At 39.6% G+C, this 26,533-nt stretch overlaps 1 protein-coding gene and 1 long non-coding RNA gene across 2 annotated transcripts in view; one reads left to right on the plus strand and one right to left on the minus strand.

Annotated features, from left to right (window-relative positions):
- Nucleotides 1-26,533, plus strand: part of PLCL1 (phospholipase C like 1 (inactive)) — a 306,728-nt gene that overhangs the window by 223,459 nt on the left and 56,736 nt on the right. Inside the window, exons 2-3 of the mRNA XM_007071869.4 lie at nucleotides 17,008-19,479; nucleotides 22,782-22,985. Coding sequence (XP_007071931.2) covers nucleotides 17,008-19,479; nucleotides 22,782-22,985 — 2,676 coding nt within the window. The remainder of the gene's footprint in view (nucleotides 1-17,007; nucleotides 19,480-22,781; nucleotides 22,986-26,533) is intronic.
- The window catches only part of LOC122462404, a 43,542-nt gene continuing 40,667 nt past the window's right edge, over nucleotides 23,659-26,533 (minus strand). The window contains exon 4 of the long non-coding RNA XR_006284931.1: nucleotides 23,659-25,408. This is a non-coding gene — a long non-coding RNA (uncharacterized LOC122462404). The remainder of the gene's footprint in view (nucleotides 25,409-26,533) is intronic.

Here is a 26,533-nt window from a genome sequence, read left to right on the forward strand (position 1 = left end):
AATCCAAGTGAAGTAAACTGGCCATCCTATTTCCGGCCCAACTGAATAATAATCAACAGTATCATGACAACAAAAGCACCATACACCATCATATCTGACCATTTCATCTGAAAAGTGTAGAACAGAGTTACTTAATAGTTTCCTAGATTATAAAGCAGAATAAACCTTTGTGATCATCTAGTCTGACCTCCTGTATAACACTGGGTTTAGGACTTCCCCTGCATTAATCCAGTCTTGATAAAAATTGCCGATTGGTAAATTGTTCCAGCGGTTAATTAACTGTTTTAAAATTGTGCCTCATTTCCAGTCTGAATTTACCTAGTTTTAATTTCTAGTCATTGGATCATGTTGCAGCTTTGTCTGTTAGATTGAAGAGCCCTCAATTGTCAAATATTTGTTCCCATGCCTTACAGAAGTTTATTATATCAACACTATTGACTTTGTCAACCAAACTTGTACTCTCATCAGAAAAGACACGAAGTTAGTTTGACAAGATCTATTGTCCATTAACCCTTGATGATTAGCATTAATTATATTACCTTCATTTATTTCTGTATTAATTGAGTCCTGTATCAGCTGCTCCATTATTTTATCCAGGATGCGTGGCAGGCTGACAGACCTATAATTATCCAGGTCATCCCATTTACCCTTTTAAAATATTGGCACATTAGCTTTCTTCCAGTTCTATGGAACTTCCCCAGTGTTCCAAGACTTGTTGAAATCAACAATAAAGGTCCACATAGCCTTTTCGCCAGCTCTTTTAAAACTCTTGGATGCAAGTTATCTGGGCCTGCTGATTTAAAAATGTCTTGCTTTAGTAGCTGATGTTTAACGTCCTTCTGAGTTAGTGTTGAAATGGAAAGCATTTCATCATCATGATATGAATACATCATTTGTTTTTTCCCCAAATATGGAATAGAAATATTTAATGAACCCTTCGGCCTTTTCTGTATTATTATTGATTGTCCTACCATTTCTATCTAATAATGGACTAATACCATTATTAGAATTCCTTTTGTTTCTAATATACTTAAAACCTCCTTATTGTCGTTAACTCTGCTAGCCATTGATTTATTCTTGTCTTTTTGCTTCCCTTATCAATTTTTTACAATTCCTAGCTTCTAACATATATTAATTCTTATGATCTTCCCCATTCCATTTGTTATACATTGCTTTTTAGAGGTGCTTTTGCTTCCCCTGTAAATCATGGGTGGTTTTTTTTAATCAGTATAGTCTTCTTTCTGACACCATTTGTTTAGGAGGGGTAGAATTCTGTCTATGAAGAGTCCTGAATCATCTTTAATCTGAGAGAGTGTTGTCATACATAAATGGATTGCAGGTTAGACATGAACAGATTCTTGGTTGCCTACCTACTTTAGGCCATCTTGTGCCATAGATTTTTAAGCAAAACTCCTCTGCTCAGGTTTTTTTTTAGTTTAATACATATGAAGGTCTCATCAAAAGAAGAACCACCTCCTTCATACCGTAGGGTCAGATTCCCACAAACCTTACTTAGGCAGAACTCCCTTTGATTTTAGTGGCAACTTTGCCTGATAAAGAAATGCAGGATCAGACCTATAGAAAGGGTTTAATCTGATTGGATCCCCATATCTGAATGCATGATTGCCTGAGAATATGTACCGTTTCTAAGGGATGTACGGAGAGTGCTAAGGAAGGGTAAATGCTGCTTCCAAAAACAGGGTGATTATCGGTAAAATCTACAAAGGAAGATGTGGAGTTAATCTAGTCCATTTATATTTGGGTTTTTGCCTCAGAGTAGATGTGACACAATGTTGTGCATTTCAATACATAAAGAGAATAAAAATATGTAAGGATCACCTCTCTCTAGTATATTTACATAGTCAGTCCTGTAGATTTCCCTGTAGATTACAAGTGACATTTTTTCACTACTATTCTTTACCTCTTGCAAGTAGCTAGGATTATTTCTACAGCACATTCAGTGCTGATGTAGCAGACTGCTTCCAAATCTTATTACAACTAGTGATGGTGGGAAATTGCCCAGTCTCTCTCTTTTCAGAACATCACTGAGATGTTCTTTTGTGTTCACAGTGCCCATTTTGGGATCTCTAATTAGCAAGGGAAAAAGCAATAAAGTTATGCTGAAATGTACAGTTATTGTAGTGCTCATTTTCCCATTCCCCAGAGCACAATAGCTTTTACATCAAGGGTAGCACCATAACTGAAAGCTTCTAAGGGTATGTCTATGCTTCAGGTGTGATTTCCAGCTTGAGAAAGCATACCCAGGCTAGCTCTGATTGATCTAGAGAGCTAAAAATAGAATGTAGTTCCCATGGCAGGAGGGGCTGGCTGCCCCAGGTACATGCCTAAGATCTCGGACAGGTACATGTTTGGACCAGCTAGTTCCTTCCATTGTTCGTGTGGCTGCAGCTGTGCTCTATTTTTACCCCCACTAGCTCGACCAGAGCTAGCCTAGTTATGTCTCCTCAAGCTGGAAATCACTCCCCCCAGCTCAAAGTGTAGACATACCCTCAGTGAGTAAGTACAGTTTTCTAGCAATACTTTACATTTACAATCAGGCTCTGTTTCCTCTAGAGCTCCCAAGCAGTGGTGCCCTGTACCACTAGAATGGCTCTGAAACCTTGATTCTTCTGTGGTGTTTCAACTCCGGATCTTTGATCTACTTTATTTTATCAGCTGACTATTCAGACTACTTGTTGAGGTTCATAACATTTCTGCTTTATGCCTGTACTGAAAGCAAATAGATATTTATGAAATAAAAGTTACACATTTCAAAACATGCAGGGATAGTTATGCCTAGAGGAAGAATAACCCAGCTGTTCATTTAGATTAGATTTGTGAACTTAGAACCATAAATTTCTTTTATTAGCGTGCTAGCAAGGCTGGCTTGCAAATCTAGCACCAGAATTAAGGTCACCAAACTTTAGGGAACATTCCCTTATCCAGTTTCATAAATAAACTTCAGATTAGATCTCGCTCTTCAATAAATGTTGTTAAACAACATGATAGCAGTGGTGGCAGGAACACTTCTTACTATTTGTGCCTGGTTAGCAGATTCTGATTAACTCTTTCAGGTGCAGAACTTGCTACCATGATCCAGGCCTTTGTCAACTCAAGCCAGGATCACTGCAGTGTATTTTACCTGGAGTTTATGCCTTTTATCAATCTGGAAACTTAATTAGGTGCAGAATGTAGTGTCCAGCATGTTAAACAATGCTTCTCCAGGGGAAACTCATCATCCAAGCTCTGTGACCTACAGTGGCTGCCTACTAGTTTCCAGATTGAATTTAAAATGTTAGTTTTGACCTATAAAGTCCTAAATAACTTGGGACGTTCCTACTTGAGTGGCCACCCCTGTCATTTAAAAGAGGGGGTGTGTGGAGTACAGTATTCTCAGGAGCCCTCAGATTCTGAACCAAGCCCCTTCCTCCCTCTTCTCCCCCCCACCCTTGGAAATTGACCATGCTGTAAGGTATATCTATTTGCTTGAGCTTTTGCAGGGGGAGGGTTTGGTAGTGGGCAGGTCCGTGTTGAGGGATGGGAGTTGTGTAGGGGGAAGAGTTTTGTGGCTGCTGTTAGGTAAGCTGCTAATTTTTATCTTTTTCTTCTTGCAATTTATGCCAGGGCCCCTCGGGCTTTGAATGGAGGAAAAATTTTATTTTAGTATCAATCTAAAGAAATAAGAATCTATAAACAAAAGAAGATCTTTGGTATGAAGACCTTGAGGACACTAGAGCTGAGATCCGAAGCAAACTCTTTGGCCCAAGGGCACATCTGGGTATGGAAATTTTATGGTAGGCCCTGAATGTTCATGAAATTGGGCGTTGGGGTGTGGGAGGGGGTGAGGGCTCCAGCAGGGGGTGCGGGCTCTGGGGTGGGTCCAGAAATGGAGAATTTAGGGTGCAGGAGAGTGCTCCGGGTTGGGATGGAGTGGTTCAGAGGGCAGGAGGGGGTCAGGGGTGCAGGCTCCAGGTGGCACTTACCTCAAGCAGCTCCTGGAAGCAGTGGCATGTCCTTCCTACAGCTTCTACGTGGAGGCGGCCCAGGTGCCTCTATGCGGTGCCTGGTCCTCAGGCAACACTCCTGCAGCTCCCATTGGCCACTGGGAGCTGTGGGCGCAACACTTGGGCAGGGGCAGCGTGTGGAACCCCCTGGCTGCCCCTAAGCATAGGAGCTGGATGGGGGACATGCCACTGTGTCTGGGAGCCATGTGGAGCCACGACACACGTGGAGCGGGGCAAGCCCCCATCCCCACTCTCCAGCAGGAGCTTGAGGGCCATAGTAAAACATCTGAAGGGCCAGATGCGAACCCCAGGCCATATTTTCCCCACGCCTGACTTAGAATAAGAGATCACTGTGGAGGGGCATTAGGAGGTAATTGGGGGCTTATTGGTTACCAGGGGAGCACTGATGTCCTATGAGACTCTTTGCTCTATGTATTTTTAAGAAGAAATAGACCCAAGAGGGGAGGGTCCACAAAGGCTCCCTCCACCACTTATTGCTTGCATTGCCCAGGCAGAGTGGGTGAGTGAAGGGGCAAGGTTCTGCAAGGGAAGGTTCTAGGTTCTTGAGGAGACTGTGAAGGGAGGTTTGCAAGGAGAGATTTGAACCCACCCTAGTGTTTGTCCAGTGCTCTGAAATCTCCACAGAGTTGCATGGAGGAACAGCACTTGTCCCCTGGTTGGATTTGATAGATTTGGCTTCACCCATGCACACAGAGTTCTCTGTTAAGTCTGTTCTCTTAGGCTTTGTGAGTGCTGGAGGTGAATTTCATCTTTGGTGCCTTCCACACAATAAGCCTATATTTAAATATAGCTAGGAGGAACTCTACCACTATACATGAAATCAAGGGTTTGTTACGCAGCAAGAGTGAAACTCTGAGGAGTTACGCAAAGTCCTCTGCAACATGTAAGCCCCTTGGTGGGGCTGTACAGGGGTGTGCATGCACACACAGAGCAACTATATCTATTATCTCTCTGTAGATTATTGTTGAACTGCTTGATAAGTAAGAGCTAGCTCCTGCTACCATAAGCCACCCTGAACAGTACCTTCCACCATGGACCCCTTGGGACTTGATGAGACTTCTTCCAGAGTTAAATGCTACTAACATGAACAGGGGTGGCAGAATGAGACCCTAGGTGATATCATTATTACAGGGAGTTCCAACCTATACACCAAATGAAAGAAATATAAAAATATATATATAAATGAAAGCTCTCTGGACTCTTGTGCCTGCCTGGAGCCCATTGACTTCAGTTACGTGCATCTGATTGCAGGATTGGGTCTAAATGAAATGATTAGTTTTAGTATTACAACACCCAGGAAAACTAACTGTGCTTGTCTTATGGAAACCTTATTTCCAGAAAGCATTTCCAGTTGGAATTTTAAAGTGCTGCTCTTTTTTCTTCTCTGTAATTTGTCCAACAATATTTCTAACTTTCCTCGAGGTAGGACTGAACAACCCTGGCTTTAGGGGCTGTTTTTTTTGACACAGCAAATAAATTGTGTCAAATATTTTGCTCTTGAATTTTCCCATTCTCTTTTTTCTCCCCATCCTAATTTCTAGTGATCTGATGAAATTCAGAGGGGTTTAAGTGCTGGTGGGGCAGAGGAAAGCAGACAAGCCATTATAATTTTGTCTCCTGTTGAATTTCTCCAGTGGGGACTATTCAGCATCTCAGAATTGTTAGGTCATTGTCTGCATCCTGCCTGCATTCTTCTGTTCCCTCAGGGTGGCCGTTCTGGGGAATGACATTTCCTCCCCTTTTCACTACAAAGCCATTACAAAGCCATTATTAAACTCCTGATGACACTCCTTCCTCTGTGTCTTTCCTTCTTTTGTGTCTCCTTGGTCCGTGGGTGTGCTGAGAAGCCTACTGTAACTGCTGCTGTCGCTCCCCAGGATACCCTGTCCCTCCCCTCCCCTTCATTCATACATAATATAACATATATCTAGGGTCCTTGCTTTTTCAAAATGGTGAGTGTGCGAGAGAAGCTGGGTGGAACCGTGTGAACAATTAAATTAGCTAAAGTTAATTGTCAAAGACATTGAAGCACCTAAAGATGTAGATAGCAGCCTAGAGGGATTTTCATAAGGCATCTAGGTGCCTAACTCCCCTTGATTTCAGTGGGAATTAGGTGCCTAGCTGCTTCTGAAAATCCTCCAAGGCACCTATTTGCATCTTTAGGCACATAAATACCTTTGAAAATCTGCCCCAAGTTTTATTGTGCGTCTGCCTGTCTGATTCTCTAACACAAAATAAACAGATCAAGAGTAAAACTCAGTTTTGTGCCAGACTAGTTTGATAAAGAGAACTTTTGTATTGTCATGACGTAGTATGTTGAACTTTGGACAAAATCCCTCAGTCCTTATTCAGTCTGTAATCAGGCAAACCTTTGAAGACGGAAGGAATTTTGTGTCAGTGGGGATGGCTGGATCTAGGCCTTCAACATTAACATCTGTTCTCACAAGCTATTGAATTCTCCAGGTTAGTCCAGGAGTGTGATTTGGCAGCAAATACACAGATGACTGTAGGAGTTGTATCATTCTGTCCTTAAGCGTGATTTTTGAAGGTGACTGATTTGTGCTGCTTCTCAGTCTCATTACAATCATAAGAATGGATCAGTTGGTTTTGAGTCTTTCTTTGCTTTCCTTGTTGTTACTGTCGTAGGTGTCTGATATTTAAAATCTGCAGAGAAAACATTTGTCAAAATTGGCACAAACTTGACAGAAAGTTTTGTCCATTAATTCATTCTAGTAACAGCAACTATTCTGAAAATCGATGAAATCTGTGAAATTAGCCATTCTAGGATATTCTCTGGAGACCGTAAGTCTGTTTTTGGTTCAGAGTATGAATCCTTCCCTGCTAATGCATATTTGTTCCAATTTTGAATTTCAGAAGTATAATTTCAAAATATACTAGTATTTAGTCTGTTTTGCCTCCCCCTTCTCTCTCTCTCTTAAGGGACAGCTATGGTCTAGTCATGGACTTGAGCACAAGACCGACATTCAGGAGACCTGTGCTACAATCCCGGCTTTGAAACTGACTTGCTGTGTCACCTTGGGCAGGTCACTTAATCTCTATATGCTCTGGTTTACACATTTATAAAACAAAGAAACTAATGTTTATCCACCTTTGCAATGTGCTTTGAGTACCACAGGTGACAAAGTGTGTGTTTGTTTGTTTATTTATTTATTTATTTATTTAAGTGTGCAATTGTCTAACCATCTCACCTGCTTGCTTTGATTCTTGATGACTTCCTTGTGTATTACTCCAAAAATGGCCACAAAGCAGGGATGAAAACAGGCAGGTGGTTGTGTGTGTTGGATGTATTTGAAAGCAAATTTCAAACATTTTTTTCACCGTTTTCAAATGGCTTAATCCTGCACAACATGCCAATTTATATATATAGTGCTATTCTGCTGCTGCTGAAAAAAAAAATATATATATATATAAAAAACAAATTTGTCACCATGCAATAGTGCATAGTGATTGAATGAGATTTGGGCAGTAGAACTATCTCAAGTCCATATACCCATGTCAGTATTTCTGGTGTGGCTACCTCTGCTATGTAAAAAAAAAAATGACCAACATGACACACTTGGGATATTGAATGAGGATTGTGCCCTGGATCTTGATAAAACCAGGATGAAAACGATTGTTCTCAAGCATTTACAACACTCAGAACTATTTGAGAAAGACCTGTATACAGTGTGAGTTGTTCTACCATGCTGAAACTTAAAAGGGACCCTTTAGAATCTAACCATCATGATGAGGAGCGCTTTGTAGCTATATACACTGCTCATGGTAGCCCCATGGCTGAGTCGCATTACACTGTGCCACAGGATCTTCCTTGAAAATTCTCAATCAACAGGGTTCTTTGGGGAGAGACCAAGTAACCTACGCCTCTAAGCATTACAAAGACCAGAATTGTATCTTGGATACCACTTGAGCACCTGCAGTAGTTCCAAATAAGCAGAATACTCCTTTGCCGTTAAATTATCAATAGACTTAACTTGCTTCTCCTGGAAGTACTTTATTTAACCAGTTTGCTGATTAAATAAATCACATGGTATTCCATAACCAATGTATTATTCAGGATGCTTAGTTTGTCACCATATAATTGAAGGACAGAGGAGACTGCTTTTGAATTATTTTAGATCCCGTGTTCCTGAGAAGTGGGAGAGATTAGAATAAGGCTTTTCTTTCAACAGCAAGATCATTCAGTGAAAATGCTACTCGTTTCTGAGAGAGAGAAATGGATTTGCAGAATGGTCTTAACTGTACTTACCAAGTTTGGCTCTCAGCATTTAGCAATAAATGTCAGCTCCCCCCGCAGAGGCCCTACAGTTCTAGAAGGACTTTAGGTGACTGCCATTAGCGATGCTTTTGCTCTTTTGTATTTCTTAAAGGAAGCTTCTTTGCTATTGACATGTTAGATACATTGATGTAGTTTAATTTCTAGCTAAAGCAGCATCTGAGCTTGGGATTCACATGTGTAGGGTCATTGTCTGATCAGTATCACTGCACTAGTTCTTGACTTCTGACCTGACAATTTGAGTTCTATTACTTTTGGTGGGGGGAGGGGGCATTTTGTGTGTGTGTGTGTGTGTATTCCTTGTAATCATTTCTATTAGTGCTATGATTTAAATGGCAAAATATAGGTTGGTCAGAGGTTAGGCTGGGTAGGGTGGAGTTTTTCCGCAGCTACTAGTGACTCACTGATCCCAAGGTTTACATACTCAGTACTTCTGATGAGGAGAGTCTGTTTGATAATAGAATTTCTTCTATTCTGGTAACCAGCTTAAATCTAAGCTGAAGCAGCTGTTTTCCTGTGAGACAATCAGTTGCAAACTAAGGCCCCGATTCTGCTAACACTTGCACAAGTACTCAACTTTCACTGAACTCAGTAGGATTGTTCACCTGCTTGAAGTTAAACATGTACATAAGTGTTAGGATTGTGGCATAAGGTATCATTGTTTAATTGTTATTGTGCAGACCTGGGAATGAGAAAACCCAGGTTCTAAATCTCAGCTCTGATAGACAAGTCACCTAACTAATGTGAATCAGTTTCTCCTTCTATTATATTTTGATAACTTGCATATCTACTGCACAGCAATAGTAGGAAGCTGAATCACTTAATCTTATTATTAACTTTTTAATACTGCCCTTGCAGACGGATGGATTCAATTAGATAGTAGAACTTTTCCATCTCTGAAAATCTATGGTCCTTGTTGTGTATCCCTGAGCAAAACTTGGAATCAGGAGCATAACCCAAACTCTGCTCCCTTTCTTTAGGAATGGAATGCTACATTAGTTGCCCTCTTCTGGGCTGGTGTTATGAAGTTACAATGTTTGTCCCTCCTTCCTTTTCCAGTAGCTACTATTCTCATGCAAGTGTGAAGCAAATTCTAAGGGCAGTGTCAACATGTAGGCATTTTCAACATTAGAGCCACAGTGTCACTTTTTAATGAAATTATATGCATTTTAAAAGGTATTCTGAAGCTTTTGCAATAATTATAGATAAGGATTCTATCAAAAGCCAAATTGGGAGTTCAGTAATACTTAATCTTCTATACAGAAGAAAAATATGTAATTTGTGGACTTCCCTGCTCAGAAAAGTCTACAAAAGAGAACCCCACAGAGATAGGTCATAAAAGGACAAGGCATCATTTCATAGTCACAAGAGGTTATGATGGGTCAGCATCTGGTAAATCATTATTTCATTTGTAAGTAAACGGTTATTCATGGCATACTCAGACCCAGGTGTTTTAATCTGTTTTGTAATAGAAGGTATAGGCCAACATTTTCAAAAATATGCACTCATTGGGGTGCCTTAGTCTTTCGGCGCCCAGCTTGAGATGCCTGTGATTGCTGCTGGAATTGTGGGAACTCTTCCCTTCTGAAAACCAGGCCCTATGGGTCTCAAGTGAGGCACCCAAAAAATTGAGGAACACAAATCTGTGGAAACATTTGAAAAATGTTGGCACTTTGAAAGCATTATTACTTCCTTAGTGAATATCAGATTTCCCTCTTTGTACCCTCAGTAGGGCTGTACCCACACTACTTATGAATAGTGACTTTTCCTAAATAGTGTTCCGTACACTTATATTTTTTGTCTTGCATGAAGGCTCTTATGATGGGAAATCTCCATAAGTTATTGCTTTCTCTTTTGTTACAAAATGTGAAAAGTTAAGATGAATCAGTTCAGTTGATCTGAATTTATTTATGGGGTTTTTTAACCATGGCAAAACAGCAGTGCTTATAAACACTACTTTACAGTTGGTGTATTGGTTCCCATTCTTTGAGACGATATGTTTTCAATAGAAAGAAGCTTTGAAGTATTCTTCTTTTTGATGTCAAAACATGTCTGTAGTCAAATATATGTGGATCTTATAGCTGCCTTTGAGATCCCAGGCAATTATCTTAAATATTTTCCTAGAGAGACAGTGCTGTATAGACCAAATTCAAACCTGAATTACAGTGTAGAGACAAACACTCCTAATAAGGGACACAAGCAAAACAGCTCAGAAAGCATGAAACTATGAAGGATTAATTCATTTAAACATACAGTAGAACACCAGAGTTATGAACTGACCAGTTAACCACACACCTCTTGTGGAACTGGAAGTATGCAATCAGGCAGCAGCAGAGACAAAACAAACAAAAAAACCAAACCAAAACAAAAAAGGCAAATACAGTACAGTACTGTGTTAAACATAAACTACTAAAAACTAAAGGGAAAGCATCATTTTTCTTCTGCATAGTAAAGTTTCAAAGCTGTATTAAATCAATGTTCAGTTGTAAACTTTTGAAAGAACAACTATAATGTTTTGTCAGAGTTATGAACATTTCAGAGTTACAAACAACCTCCATTCCTGAGGTGTTCGTAACTCTGAGGTTCTGCTGTAACTAATATTTCTTAAAGGCTCATATTCAGGATTCACTGTTTGTGCATGGCATTTTAAAAGTTGACATGCTAGATCAGATCTCTGGACCATCAAATCAGGCATTCTTTCTTTGGTAGTAGCCAATACAGGATCCTTTGGAGGAAGTTGTAACTCCCCATCCCTCCCAAAATACACCTGCCTAGTCTAGTGTGCATTGCTGTACACAGGGAAGAAAAAGATCTGCTTGAACCCTGCAGAGGTCAGTTTACACCCAGAGGGATGAGATTTGATTCCCCTCAGCTTTGTGATGCCCTTCCAGTAAGAAAAGGGAGAACACCAGGTTTGTGTGGGACTAAGGTGAGTTTGGATCTATAATGGGAGAAATGTAGAGGAAGCGTATGCCTACAGTTAGGAAAAAATACATTCTTTTGAGAAGTCACGCAGAGCTGTGTATGTTACGGCAACTTGATGCTGCTATTACGGTTGAGATGGTAAAACTAGAATTACTACTGACCAAGTCAAACTTGATTCAGTGAACAATCTGAAGGAAAAAAAAATGACACTGGTGAATGGAAATAACTGCAGGAGGTCACTGCTGTACTGATTGTTACAAAGCTTTTGTAGTAGAGTTATTCGAGATGAGCAGTTTCTATACTCTCATAGGATTCCATTCATTTCATTGGATAAAGCCTGCGTCATCAGGCTTGATGTGGAGCAAAGTGGACAGGGCTTTGGGGATGAAATTTGTCCCCAAGCTGTGGACAGCATTCCCCCTCCCTGGCTGTTTTTCTAGCCCTAAGGACTCAAAGTGCTGGTAGCCTCTCCGTGTTACTGGCCTGTTGTGTTAGGCCACTGGAAATCCTGTGGCAGCTCTCCTGACCTGCTCGCATTGGAGCCCTCCACACTAGCTTATGTGAAGCTGGTACAGACACTCCTTGGTGGCATGCAAGGAGTGGAAAGGTCTTTCTGCACAGCTGATCCTCCAGCAGTTCTGCATACACAGCCCACTACAGGATTTAAGAGGTGCCGAGAGTCTTGCGCAGGTTAGGGTGAATCTCACCAGCAGTGTGGATGCTATAGCCATCCAGGAATAAAACGACTGCTAAGAAATCAGTGGGAACTTGTTTGAAATTAAGCATTTCTTCTTTGTCAGGTGTTGATTTTGAAATATAAGGATTTCAGGCTGAGGTCTTAAACAGTGAGGTTGCTGGCAAAAAGGTGGTTTTTTTTGTATTCAATTTTGATGTGGGTTTCTGACAAGGCAAACCTTTTTCTTTTTTTCCTTCTTTCTTTGTCATAATAAATTCAATGCCAGCAGTTGAGATGGCTGAGGTGAGGCATGAATAGAAGTCCTATTGTGCTTACTATCTGTGAAGATCTATTTTGCTTTATCTAAGGTCTCTGAGAAAGACACACTCTAAATCTCAAGGATTCAGTGGAACATCACATTGTGCTTTCGAACTGAGTGAGTGTTTTGGATTAATAAAAGAGAAGATTTGTTCTTCTGTAGGTGAATACAATGGAGAGTTTCCTTATAGCCTGCAGTATGAATACCTTTGGCATTTAGCACAAGAAAGTAGTTTTGCTATTTATACACACAAGCTCTTGGCATCTTTTAGCATGTTAGGTGTCTATAATCATTCCTGTATTTAGTTCCGAGTGAAAGGTGACACATATCAGGAGTTATAGCCATTAGAGACATTGCAGCATAAAAGTATTTGTAGTTTAATGTCGTTTGTTAGAAAAATAAAACATAGGAATTGAATTTATTAGAGACATAAAGTAAGAAAGTAACTAATTATATTGGCCCTGAGCCTTGGATCTACCTGAGCTAAACTCAACATTGGACCTGAGGGGAGACAAAGTTGGCTTCAAGCCCCCTTTGCTCTTCTCTAGTCTCTGGGACAGGCAGGACTGGATTGACCCCTTGCATAACTGAGAGCAGTCCAGAGCTTTCTTTAAATTGTTCCATCTTGTATCATCCCCCCACGGTTGAGAGGTAGGAGGGCTTGGAGCTGGCTACACCACACTGATTGAATCCTTAGCTCCCGCACTAGAGCAGTGTAAAGGTGCAAGAGAGCAGAGGCCAGGGTCTGGCTTGTTCTGAGAAGAAACACATTTTGTTTGTTTTGGGTTTTTTATTTTGTTTAAATAGCTTTTATTCAGCTGGGCGAAAACACAATCTAATTATCAGGAGAATCTTTGTTTGATACTTACTTACAGATGGAAGCAGCCTGATTTGTTAGTAAATCTTGCTCTTTTTATTTTAAATAAACAAATTATGGAACAACAAAATAGATAGTTCACCGAAATGTCCTTAGTGGAATCCACCACTAACTGAGGAGTGTAAATTAGATTCTTTTCTTAATGTTAGGTAAACACGTGCCTCTAGAAGAAAATATGTCCTCTCCCTGAGATTTAAGAAAGCTATAGTTTAACAAAGATTAAGGGAACACTTTTTTGAGCATTTAATGTTTTCAAAACTTGAATAAATATGTTTTTGATTATTACATTTTGAAATGAAAACTGCCTTATTAAATGAAATTATATACAAATTTGTCAGGCTTCATTTTAAAAGCATTACAAAGAAATTATACAATAGTGACCAAATAAGGAACAACTGGAGTGGTTATGAGCTCATTCTTGGATCAATTTACAATTGCAAATTGCATAGTTTTCTCCTCCATTTATTGTACTGTAGATTAGAGTGATTAGTCATTAATGTCAATGAAAATAATCATATCAGTTGCAATAACATCCAAATCCTGCTTGTTTTACATATTTAGTCTCCAGGATTAAATTTGAATTGATTGACTTAATAAACAGATATGAAAAAGTCCTTCATGGAGAAGAAACAACTATTTTTCTACAATTTTTAAATTGCCTATATGACACTAAAAACTCTCTGCAATAAACCCTAAAGATTAAGAGCAAGCATTAATGGCAGCACTCAATGGTCCCAGGAAGGCCCCTTATTTTTGTCACCTAAAATAAATTAGGTTTAATTCAAGGTATCATTGTCATAAAAAACGACAGCCATTTTACAACTAAAAATAAATAATTTGTTTGTTTTCCACAGAAGCCAGTTGGTGAGCATGTTGTGTAACAAATCTTGCTGCCCTCTCTGACAAAGACAAAATCATACGTCTTTAGCTAGTGTAATCAGTGTCACTCCACTGAAATCAGTGGGACAGATTTACCCCAGCTGAGGATCTGGCCCAGGGTACCTCCATCATAGTATAGACTGCTGTAGATTCAAAGTCCAAAAATGTCTGTTACTGTATTTATTTAAGAAGACTTTAAATGTCAGTTCTTTCGAAATTAATATGAGTGGTATTGCCAACCCCCAAACATTCAAAAATTCTGTGTCACCCCCAAAAATATGAGACTAGCGTAAAAATCATGAGATTTTTTTTTAAAAAAAAACACACATTGGGGTACTTTTCAGACGCCTTCTGGTTTCTGCGCTGTTATAGTGCATTTGTTTAATGTTTTCAACCATTTCCCCACAATCATGAGGACTAGAAACTTACCTTTTATTTTAATTGAAAGCTGAGATCCTCATGCAATATTTTGATTACAGACGCTGGGGCTTTAAGAACATAACCTAAGAACGGCCATACTGGCTCAGACCAATGGTGCATTTCACCTCCTATCCTGTCTTCTGACAGTGGCCAGTGCCAGATGCTTCACAGGGAATAAACAGAACAGGGCAATCATTAAGTGATCCATCCGCAGTCCCAGCATCTGGCAGTTAGAGGCTTAGGGACACCCAGAGTGTGGAGTTGCATCGCTAATCATCTTGGCGAATAGCCATTGATGGGTTTATCCTCCATGAACTTATCTAATTCTTTTCTGAATCCAGTTATAGTTTGACCTTCACAGCATCCCCTGCCAACAAGTGTCACAGGTTGACTGTATGTTGTGTGAAGTACTTCCTTTTGCTTGTTTTAAGCCTGCTGCCTATTAATGTCACTGGGTGAAAGACACCAAATATCACAAGACTCACCATAAAACTGCAGAAGTTGGCAACGCTGTATGAGGTTTTTCCTGCTTCCATTGAAATAATTGGAAGTAGGTTCAGGTTCCTGGTTTTGGAATCTGCACTGTTCCGCTAAACGCGAGATATGGAATTTCATATGGATTTTTCTAAAAACCACAAACATAAAGTTGTTTTAAATTTAAATAACTTTTTCTTTAAAAATCTAAAAGTGGGAATGAAAGGGCTCTTATACTAACTACTGTATAATTGGCTGCATTCATTTATACTCATTAGCATCTGTTGGTTAAAGATTTTCATACCAGCAATATATTAAATTGCAGTATAATGATTCAGGAACATAAAAATGTGCTGGTGAAATAAAAAAAAAAAAAAGGCTGAACTAATGTGCTGGGTTCATTGACTTTCTTTCTCCCTATTTTAATCATTTTAGCATACTAAATGCTACAATAAATGGCTAGAGTAATTTTGCCTGTCATTAGAAGTTTTAATTCATTGCCTTGACAGATTAGCTAAAGACCTTTAATACTGAAGTTCAGAGGTTTTGTAATTGTTCCCAATAGAGCCAGTTGGCTTTGAATACGGTTGTTGTATTTCTTTGATAACACTTCAGATGTTACTGAATGGGCCAACATGGAGAGTGCTGTATATAAGATGGACAATAAAGCACAGAGAAATGCTTCAAAAACAGAAACAATAACAATGACCTACCTTCTCAAAATAGCTATCCCAAGAATGCAGATGTTTGTACTTAGTTTTTGTACTGTTTACATAGCAATATATGCTGGGATTTAATTTAACAGGTCAAGTTATCTAGAGCCATGGTGGGATCCTTAAAATACTATGTTACTGAGTATTTGGTTTTCTGGTCAGATCTACAGTGCAAGAAATATGGACCTGGTTTTCAAACTAGGTCATTGTTTTGGAAGGCAGAGTTTTGCAACATTGAAGAATTGCACCGGCAGTTTTATGCCTGCGTTTCATTCATGCTCTCTACCGGCAAGTTGTGGGCACAAAATAGCACACGCAAACATGGAGGCCTTATTTGAAAATCAGGCCCTGTGACCTTCAGGGATTATAGGGAGGTTATATTTTTCTGTACTAATTCTCCTGAGGCTTTGGCTTTGGGCCGGCAGTAGGTTTTGGGGCTGCAGTTGCTCCTCCTGACCACGGGGGCTGCTGTGGCACCTGCTGAGCAGGTAACTGGGCAGTTTCTCTGCCTCCTGTCTGGCTGGTCTCTCCTCCTCCTGCCCATTACCAGGCAGCATGGAGCCGGGAGGGAAGGTTGGTGCCCTCCTGGTGCGTAGGGTGGAGCAGGGGTTGGGCGCGCCGGGGCACAGGAGCCAGCGGGAGCCCGTGCTGGGGGCCGGAAGGGAACGCAGCATTGCCAGCCCAGCGGGCTCCCCGGCCGGCTCTGGGTGGTGAGCTGTTACCCTGGCCGCGGCCCGTGAGGCCTGTTGTTCTTTCCCTTCTGGTCGCTGAGCCGCCAGGGAGGGCTCGGCTCGTGCTCCCAGGCTGTTCTCTGCAGCCTGCAGGGTTGGAAACGTACCTTCCTGTCCGTGACCGCTGCGAGTCTCCCGTCTTCCCCTGACGCCAGCGGCTGGGGCTTTGTGGAAACACCAGATATGGCGAGAGAGGGGCAACACTGAAGCGGGGGAATGGAAAGCGGGTCAGAGTGAGGGCAGGGCCATCTCCCACCTGCCCAGGCTTTCCCTTCTACCTCAACTCTTCCCCCGCCGCCACAGGCTCTTCTAGGATCTTCCCCCACTCCCTTCATCCCCTAGCAACCCTACAGGTTAATTCCATAACTGGGAAGCTTCTCACTGCTCAGTGAACGCTCCTCAATCCCAACTTCTCCAGGTACCTTGATTGTCCACAACCCCTCTCCTCCCAGTATGCTTCTCAGGAGTGATTGAGACAGCTATGTTGTTCCAGCCAAGCAAGACACTGTGTAATTATATTCTATAGCTGAGTAGAGAATTGAATTATGGGAAGGGATAGCGCTTTATGTTTTGATGATCAAACAAATATTAGGTAGCTGTGCTTTGTATATTATATATACACTTGCCAAAGGGACAAAGAAAATGTACTTAATTCTTTTTAAATTATTTTCCAGGATCCTTCCAACCAAAAATGTGGAAGGAAGAAAACGGTGTCCTTCAGCAGCATGCCATCAGAGAAGAAAATAAGCAGTGCTAGTGACTGTATCAGTTTTATGCAGGCTGGGTGTGAACTGAAGAAAGTCCGTCCAAATTCCCGCATTTATAATCGTTTTTTTACTTTAGACCCTGACTTGCAAGCTCTTCGCTGGGAACCTTCCAAGAAAGACCTTGACAAGGCTAAGCTTGATATTTCTGCTGTAAAAGATATAAGACTAGGGAAGAACACTGAAACATTCAGGAACAATGGACTTGCAGACCAGATTAGTGAAGACTGTGCATTCTCTGTAATTCATGGGGAGAACTATGAGTCTCTTGACCTGGTTGCCAATTCAGCTGATGTGGCCAACATTTGGGTGTCAGGTTTACGGTATCTGGTTTCTCGTAGCAAACAACCTCTGGATTTGATGGAAAACAGCCAGAATACCCCACGGTTTGTGTGGCTAAAAACTGTATTTGAAGCTGCAGATGTTGATGGTAATGGCATAATGTTAGAAGATACATCTGTAGAGTTAATCAAACAGCTTAATCCTACGCTAAAGGAGTCAAAGATTAGGTTAAAATTTAAGGAAATCCAGAAAAGCAAAGAAAAACTAACAACTCGAGTAACTAAAGAGGAATTTTGTGAAGCATTCAGCGAACTTTGCACAAGACCTGAAGTTTATTTCTTACTAGTGCAGATATCTAAAAACAAAGAATATTTAGATGCTAATGACCTCATGCTTTTTTTAGAAGCTGAGCAAGGGGTTGCTCATATAACTGAAGAAATGTGTCTAGACATTATCCGCAGGTATGAACTTTCTCAAGAAGGACGGTTGAAGGGATTTCTTGCAATAGATGGATTTACTCAGTATTTAGTGTCCCCAGAATGTGATATTTTTGACCCTGAACACAGAAAAGTTGTCCAGGATATGACCCAGCCTTTATCACATTACTATATCAATGCATCTCACAATACCTATCTCATAGAAGACCAGTTTAGAGGACCAGCTGATATCAATGGTTATGTCAGGGCTTTAAAAATGAATTGTAGGAGTATTGAACTTGATGTTTGTGATGGTCCAGATAATGAGCCCATCATTTGTAACCGTAATAGCATGACATCACCGCTTGCCTTTCGAAATGTTATTGAGGTAATAAACAAATTAGCCTTCATTACTTCAGAGTATCCTCTCATCCTCTGCTTGGGTAACCACTGCTCAATACAACAACAAAAAGTAATGGTTCAACATATGAAGAAGATTTTTGGAAACAAACTTTACACAGAAGCACCTTTACCATCAGAAGCCTACCTTCCATCACCTGAGAAATTGAAAATGAAGATCATTGTGAAAGGGAAGAAACTTCCCTCTGACCAGGATTTATTAGAAGGAGAAATCACTGATGAAGATGAAGAGGCTGAAATATCTCGAAGAATGTCTGAAGATTATGTGAATGAACCAAGGCTGATCTGGCTGTGCAGAGAGTTGTCTGATTTGGTATCGATATGCAAGTCTGTCCAGTACAAAGATTTTGTGGTATCTATGAAAAGTCAGAATTATTGGGAAATCTGCTCTTTCAGTGAGGCAGAGGCCAGTAGAATTGCAAATGAGTATCCAGAGGACTTTGTCAATTACAACAAGAAGTTTTTGTCTAGGATATACCCAAGTACTATGAGGATAGACTCTAGTAACTTAAATCCCCAAGATTTTTGGAATTGTGGTTGTCAGATAGTGGCAATGAACTATCAGACTCCAGGACCAATGATGGATCTACATACTGGCTGGTTTTTACAGAATGGGGGATGTGGCTATGTCCTTAGACCTTCTGTTATGCGTGATGAAGTATCTTACTTTAGTGCAAATACAAAGGGCATCGTTCCAGGGGTCTCTCCTCAAGTTCTACATGTCAAAATTATCAGTGGTCAGAACTTTCCAAAGCCCAAGGGAGCTTGTGCAAAAGGGGATGTCATAGACCCATATGTTTGCATAGAAATTCATGGAATTCCTGCAGACTGTGCAGAACTAAGAACTAAAACTGTTCAGCAAAACAGTGACAATCCTATTTTTGATGAAAGTTTTGAGTTCCAAATAAATCTACCAGAGCTTGCCATGATCCGTTTTGTTGTTTTGGATGATGATTATATTGGTGATGAGTTCATAGGACAGTATACCATACCACTTGAATGTTTACAGCCTGGATATCGACATATACCCTTGCGCTCCTTTGTGGGAGATATCATGGAGCATGTTACACTTTTTGTTCACATTGCAATAACTAATCGAAGTGGAGGAGGAAAAGCACAAAAGCGCAGTCTGTCGGTGAGAATAGGAAAGAAAGGAAGCGAGTATACCATGCTGAGGAACACAAGCCTTAAGATTATAGATGATATCTTTAAACTAGCAGTGCATCCATTACGTGAGGCCACTGACATGCGGGAAAACATGCAGGTATGAAACTTTTTACTTCATTATTGCTTTGTACTGAACACTTGGGTAAAGATTCTGATCTCAGTCACAGCAGTGTAACTCCATTGAAGTCAATGGACTTGCTTCAGAATTATACCTGTAGAACTAAAAGGAATATCTAGCCCTTGCAATTTAAATACAGAAAGTGCTGATTTGCAAAAGCTTGATATTTACTGAGGTTAATTAACATATAGATGTCAGGCTAAGCATCTGTTTAATTTTTTAAAAATATTTAAAAGAAAAAAAATCAAAACCCACTCTGCTGATTTTAGCTATTTGGGAGATTTGAGTTGAGGACTAGCTTGTATCTCCAGACCATAGGACTAGAGAGACATCCCATCCTGTCTCCTTTTTGAAGAATGTCAGCTTACCTTTATCTTGCTAATGAGAGAAAAGTGTGTGTGTGTGTGTGTGTGTGTGCGCGTGTACCTGCGTGTGCCTAGAAACACCCCAATGTATGAGTCATTAAGGTCTTGTCTACATTACAGATGTGTATTCTGCTAAGAACTATGTGAGCCTACCTAAACCACATTTCTCCCTATACCACACGTGCTCTATACATTTAACATGTCAACCAAATACCATTTGGATTACATTTTGCTTTTAGCTAAATGCTGGTTATGTCTGAACTGGTTCAATGCAATATGGACAGCATTAACACGGTTTGGGCTGAAATGGATAGACCTCCTGCTACAGTACCATAGTCCCAGAATCCAGTTCTTATAGATGTGTTAGGAACTGTGGGGTAAGCACCCAGTTTGCAATTGAAAAAGTTTAATGGACGGGAGTAAACTGCAATGGTTCAGAACGTGAGTCAGCATGGCAGGTTTGAACAATTCGTGCTTAATTTCATGCATTCTCACTGGTTCAGTTAGGAGAAAATCAGATCTGTGGTGTAGATGCTGCCAAAGAGAAAAAAAACTTAATAGGGTTAACCAATAACAATTTTATTTATATAGGAGAATGTACAATAGCTATTTCCTTGGTAAAGCAAAGGAAACAGTGTATTTATCCCTGGACAAGAACACATTTTGTATTACTTCACTGACCCTGCAGTTCTGGACAGAGTCTAAAGGAAATTTAGTTTTGGCAGCTGGAAAGGTTTACAAAATGACATAAGTTATAAATCACTCTCAAAGGACTATCTTAAGCATATCTTTAAGAATGGGAAACTCTTCCCAGGCTTTTCTTCCTTGCAGGACTTGAAAATAACTAACTTGAACCTCTGACTCCATCTTCTGTTCCCTTACATTCCTTTATTCTGTAACAATAAATATTAGATTACAGCTGTATACACTACGTAGTATAACCAGAAAATAATTTATAAACCTGACCTAAAATAATATTAGTGTGTGTTCAAAAATTAAATTTTGGTTCTAGATCTTGTTCTCAAAGATGTTTTGTATGACAGCCAGACAACAGATTTTATTTTCTAGTACACCATTCAAATATATTTGGTTAACAGAAGAGCCTCTGTTAATTACTGGAACATTTTCTGATGCCTGACCTACAAAGATATAGACTCCTGCAAATCCACAGATATCCACTTTATATCTGCGGATATCTGCATCTGCGGATGCAGCTGTATTGTTTACTATCTTTGCGGACCAAATACGGATCCAAATTTTTGTATCCTCACTGGGCTCTAACAGTGACATTGGGTGCAAGTGCAGATGCGAATACATATAAAAGGTGGAGTGCGGGTCACAAGTTCACTATTGTGGATGCAGATTGGATGTGGATCCAAATTTTTTTATCCTCACAGGGGTCTAAAATGCAGTATGGTAACAGTTGTGTTCTATTGGTTGCTACAATGTTCTCTTACTCGGATTTTTGTGGATTTTGGCAACAATGGTTGGAAGAAGATAAATCACGAGGACAAGTCAACCACATGTCTGCTGACTTCTGCATACATTCTGGAGTTTTAATTAGGTTTGACCTGGGTCACCTGGTTTTCTTACAGGTGACCGATGAAAGAGAAAAAATGTTTGTGCCCTTTTTTATTCTTTCTGATCCACAATGCAGCCCTTAAAGACAATGATTTTTCTCTTGCTTGCTTTTCTCGTGAGAAACATCAGATTTTTCCAATTTATGTTTGCTGGAGGACAATGGACAATTAGAGAACTGGTGTCATTATGACATAAGAGATTGAAATCTGCGCACTTGAGGGGAAGAGCTTTTTAGTCAGACTATTTAAAATTCTTTGAGCCAAATCCTGGCTGCACTGTACTTGGCCTGCCAGAGCAAAGCACTTGTGGGGCTGGCAGATCGGCTGTCTGCGCGTTCCACCAGCATGGGGGAATTTGCAGGTGGTATAGATCTGAGTTAAAGGGAATGAAGCTGGGTATCTCTAGACATGCACATCTAGAGCCTAGTGATCTCTAGCTGCTGAACCATCCAGCTGCGGTGGTGGAGAGCCAGTGGCACTAACACCAGCCCTCAAGTTGCTCCATGGTGCCTCAGGACAGACTGATGCTGGACCAGGAACAGAAAGCATAAAACTGCGTTGGGCGTAGAAGAGCTGGACTTTAGAATCTGGCCCTTTTTTTTTTTTTCCACAACTGTTAGGGCTTGCCTACACTGCGAGTTACTGATAAGCAAGCCAGGGTGTGAATCTACAATGCACCAGTTTGCCACACAATAGCTTGCTGTATGGACACTGCTACAGTGCAGTGAAATTTCCAGAGTGCAGCTTAGTAGAAATTTCAGTGTGCTGTAGCAGTGTCCACATGGGACGTTAATGTGCAGCAAGCTGGTGCACTGTAGATACTTACAGTGGCTTGCCACGCAGGAAGTCTCTATATAGACAAGCCCTAATGCAAACTGCTGACAAAGTTTTGGGATAAAAGTTTTATTTGTGAAAAAGTAAATCCCGCTCCCCTCAATCAGGTAAGGGTTGAGTACTCCAACCCTTTGAACCCTTGAGCAAAATCAGGGAAGATGAGTTTATATTTCTGATATTCCTAAATTTTAAAAAAAGGAGATAAATATTTTTCAGGCCTTCTATAAAAATCATAAAGAAGCAACAAAGGTCACAACCCTTTTTTTTATTTTACTCTTTGCAGATTATCTTTTAATTCTTATGAGTTTCTTATCCTCACTGACACTGTATTCTGAATGAACTCAAAACAGTATGATCACAGGGACAAACTTATTCTTAGAATTTTCCAAATGCTCATGAAACCTTGTGTGTGTGTGCGTAAGAGGCATTAGTTGACTTACTTTTATAAACCAGAATGGGATGGTGAGCTACAGTAAATGGAAATCCATTTTTTTCCCCACAGAATGCAATTGTGTCCGTTAAAGAGCTTTGTGGACTCCCTCCAATTGCCAGTCTGAAGCAGTGCATCTTGACTTTGTCCTCACGGCTCATAAACAGTGACAATATTCCCTCTGCCACTGTCTATATGAAAGATACATTCCCTTACCTGGAGCCTCTGGGGACCATGCCTGATGTGCAGAAAAAACTTATGGCTGCATATGATCTGGTATGAACTTTTATAACTGTATTTTTATTACTGTGTTATAATTTTGAAATATGGTGGGCCAATTCATGCTTCTGTTACTCTTGTGAGAGGTCCCATTGAGGTTAGTGGGGCTATTCATATGCATAAGATAAGCAAGATTTGGCCCTTAATCATGCGATAGATTTGTCTGTATTCACTTACCTGCGGTTTGATTGTAGTGAATTATATGGCTGGAGATAAAATTCTGCAAAGTTTCAGCTACAGGGTAGCAAGATATTGACGTACTGGGAGCATTATTTTAGCAGTGGAAAGGGCTAATACAACTCATTATTTTTAGTGAAAGCTTAGATTATGCAGTAAATAGCTAAAATTGTACAAGATCCTAACAGACAGTATTTTTGCTCTCATGCTTTTTTTGTTTTAAGGTATGTTTCAAATAATACTAGAATAAATCACTGGGAAATTTACCTAGAAATTCTTCATGATGGAAAACTGACTAAGAGCATACGAAAGAGACAGAATGAAATAAATAAAAAAGGATCTTGGTTCATGAGTCCACATATTTCTCTAAAGTATTTTCCCCCAGCTTCATCTGTTTTAGGATGATGATTTAACATGTTCAAATATAATTCCTTTCTAAAAAGAATAAGTCCCTATTTTTCAAAGTTTTTCTCAATACATATTTTCTTTTTTAGATCGTGTCAGTTTGCAGAATATTGAAATCTGTTGTCTTTTCTTGATGAAAGAGTAAACGAAGTATCTCAACATTAATATTTGAAAGTATAATATAGTGTCTATGTGTGGGGATTACACCTTCAATTGTTGAAATAAGTTATTAAAGTGTTTATTGACGAGATAGTGAAAAATGCCACCCCTCCTTATTGTCATTTGCAATGACTCAGGTGGTGATTCTTTTTCATAGAGAAGTGGCTGTTAACCTTAAGAAATTTCTTTCTACTAGAGGAAATGTCAGTCCATGTGACAGGTGAAAAATGGGATCCAGTGTATGTTTATGCTGGTAAAAGTGAACCCAAACTAGGAAGCTTTAGTGAACTCTGAATTTAAGTTATGCAAGGAACATGTGGGGATAAATTAAGAGATAAGGAGATTAATAGAGCAGAAAGGGACAATCTTTGTTGTTGTCCAACAGTTCTCAACTGAAAGGGCTTGTATTCATAAAACTGAAAACAAAGGGAGACTTTGGCAGAACACCATGTAAAATATTTTGTGTATGTTTTTAGTAAAACATACACAAATAATAAAAGAGATGGAGAAGATTTCAAATCTTAAGGACTGGTTCTGCAGACACTTGCGCTATTCCTTTACTCACCTAAGTAGTCCATTAACCTCAAAGGGCTACTCTTGGGTTTACGCAGCTGGAGCCTTGTTTGCCCTACACACAAAAGTGTTGATTCATATGAACACTGAGTTGTCTATTAAATACCTTAATGTAGCACATCTCTTATGTTTGAGATGTATTTTTTAATTGCTTTAACAGAACTGTTATGGGATGTTATGAAAATTAATCTCTGATTTAAAAAAAATGCTACAAGTGTTGTATTTTTTCTGTGGGGAAGCCTGTCATCTGAACATACCTTTTTTTCCATGCAAATGGTAAACTCTGTCAATGTGTTTAATGGGGCATAGACAGCTTGGCTATTCCACATGAATGAAGATGCAGATGCTCTGAGACCGGTAGCACTGATCTTGAAAACAATTAGCTGTCTGTTATATTGGATTGTGCTTTTGTCAACAGACATGCTAGACAAAGATCATTTTCTGTGGTTTGTTTGCTTTTTTCCTGGACAATTAGGTGTTTTTTAAATTATTATAGAACCTTGAAAAGTACTGTAGTTACAGTTCCAGAAACAAAGCACGTGGGATGTTTCAAATTGTGCTACCTTAACGTTTTGTTTGAGAGAGTCTCTCAGAAGAATTTCATATTTGTTTCATTAAAAAAAAAAAGGCCTCTTTGCAGTAGTTTGGTGGAACTTACCTTCAATTCTACATTTTATGAAGAAAAAGAATCCTCTGAAGAAATCCAGGGTGTATAAGAGATCCACAAAGTAGAAAAAGGGATGGAATCAACTAAAAGCAAGCAACTTAGAGGAAGTGTTGGCAGAAAAATTAATTTATCTATTTTGAAGAATATATGAAAATGCAGGAACATGGTTTATGGCTGTTTATTTTCCAAGTTTACTCGTAGATTTGGTTATTACCATATATGATCAATTGATTCCCCCTAACTGTTATCACTAATTCTCACCCACCTACAGTTGTATAATATAATGTTTCATTTGTAAAGCTGCAATTCAGATTTTTTCATGTAATAGGAATCTTCCTGGATTTCTTCATTTTCACCTTCACTTGTGCTTGCTCACTTTCTTCAAAGGTCGTCACAGCAATCTTCTTTGAGGTGGGCAGCATGCAGCTCATTTTAGAACCTGTCAAATTCATTTAAAAGTTCATTGATCACATTTAAAAAGGAAATATTTAGCATGTGAAAGTGACAGAAGCTAAGCTGGAAAGTAGAGATGGTTGAATTGTTTATTGCAAATAATTATACAAGTAATTTAGCACTTTTTTAGTTGTGAATTGTTCTAAAAAAGAGTCCGATTCCTGTGTCTGTATTCAATATTCATATGCAAAATAGCTTATGCAAACAAATTTGAGCCTCTGGTTGCTTGTGAATAGTTCATTTAAACTGTTAGCTGTTTGTGGTAACCATTCACCTAAGTCGCACGGTATTGTTTTTCCTCCCTAATTGGAAGACTAAAGCTTTTTAAACACAAGTTATATTTAGCAAATAATAAATAAACGAATACTCTTCTTTGCACACAGACACCCCAGCTCCTGTGCAGATACAAATACTTCTGTCAAAGTGTGCCACACTTCGAATTTCAGCCCTATTTGAATTATCTGTGTGGACACTAGTGTGATATATATAGTCTTTTATTCCAATGGGAGAGGTACATCTTTTTCACGTGCATCATTCAAAAATGGCTGAACAGATTTTCCAAACTTTCCCAACAAAATTTGTCTTTCAACTGAGGCAATTTCAAAGAATCATTTTTCAGACAGCTCTGAACAAGGAAAAATGAGAGGGGTGGCTAACTTCACTAGTATTCACTGCCAAGCGAATGTTGTAATACACTGATGTCAAGCATAACTAAAAGCAGAATTTGGTCCAACTTGTGAAAATTAACTATGTCTGGAAACTTGTATTGATATTTGGTTTTAGAGTTTGGTTGCATATTTTTATCTAGGCATGGGTGTAGTGTGGTAAGAGCAATTTTTAGATTTCTTATTGTATTTTCTCTCTTTTTTCCCCTCTCCATCTGTGTGTACATCTTTCTCCATCTGTGTATCTTTCTCTTTCCTTCCTCCAGTCTTATTTTGGTTTATCTTGCTCTCCCCCCAGTCACATCCATTAGTTCCCTGCAAAATAGGGCCTGAATGATATCAGAGTTCTGAATATGAAATACCATTAGGTTGCCTTTCTTTCACTATTTTGTAGCATAGATATGCTCAAAGTACAACAAAAAAGCAAGTATTTCTGCTGATTTGTA

This window comes from Chelonia mydas, chromosome 11 (assembly GCF_015237465.2).
Source record: "Chelonia mydas isolate rCheMyd1 chromosome 11, rCheMyd1.pri.v2, whole genome shotgun sequence".
In the NCBI taxonomy this organism is placed as follows: domain Eukaryota; kingdom Metazoa; phylum Chordata; order Testudines; family Cheloniidae; genus Chelonia; species Chelonia mydas.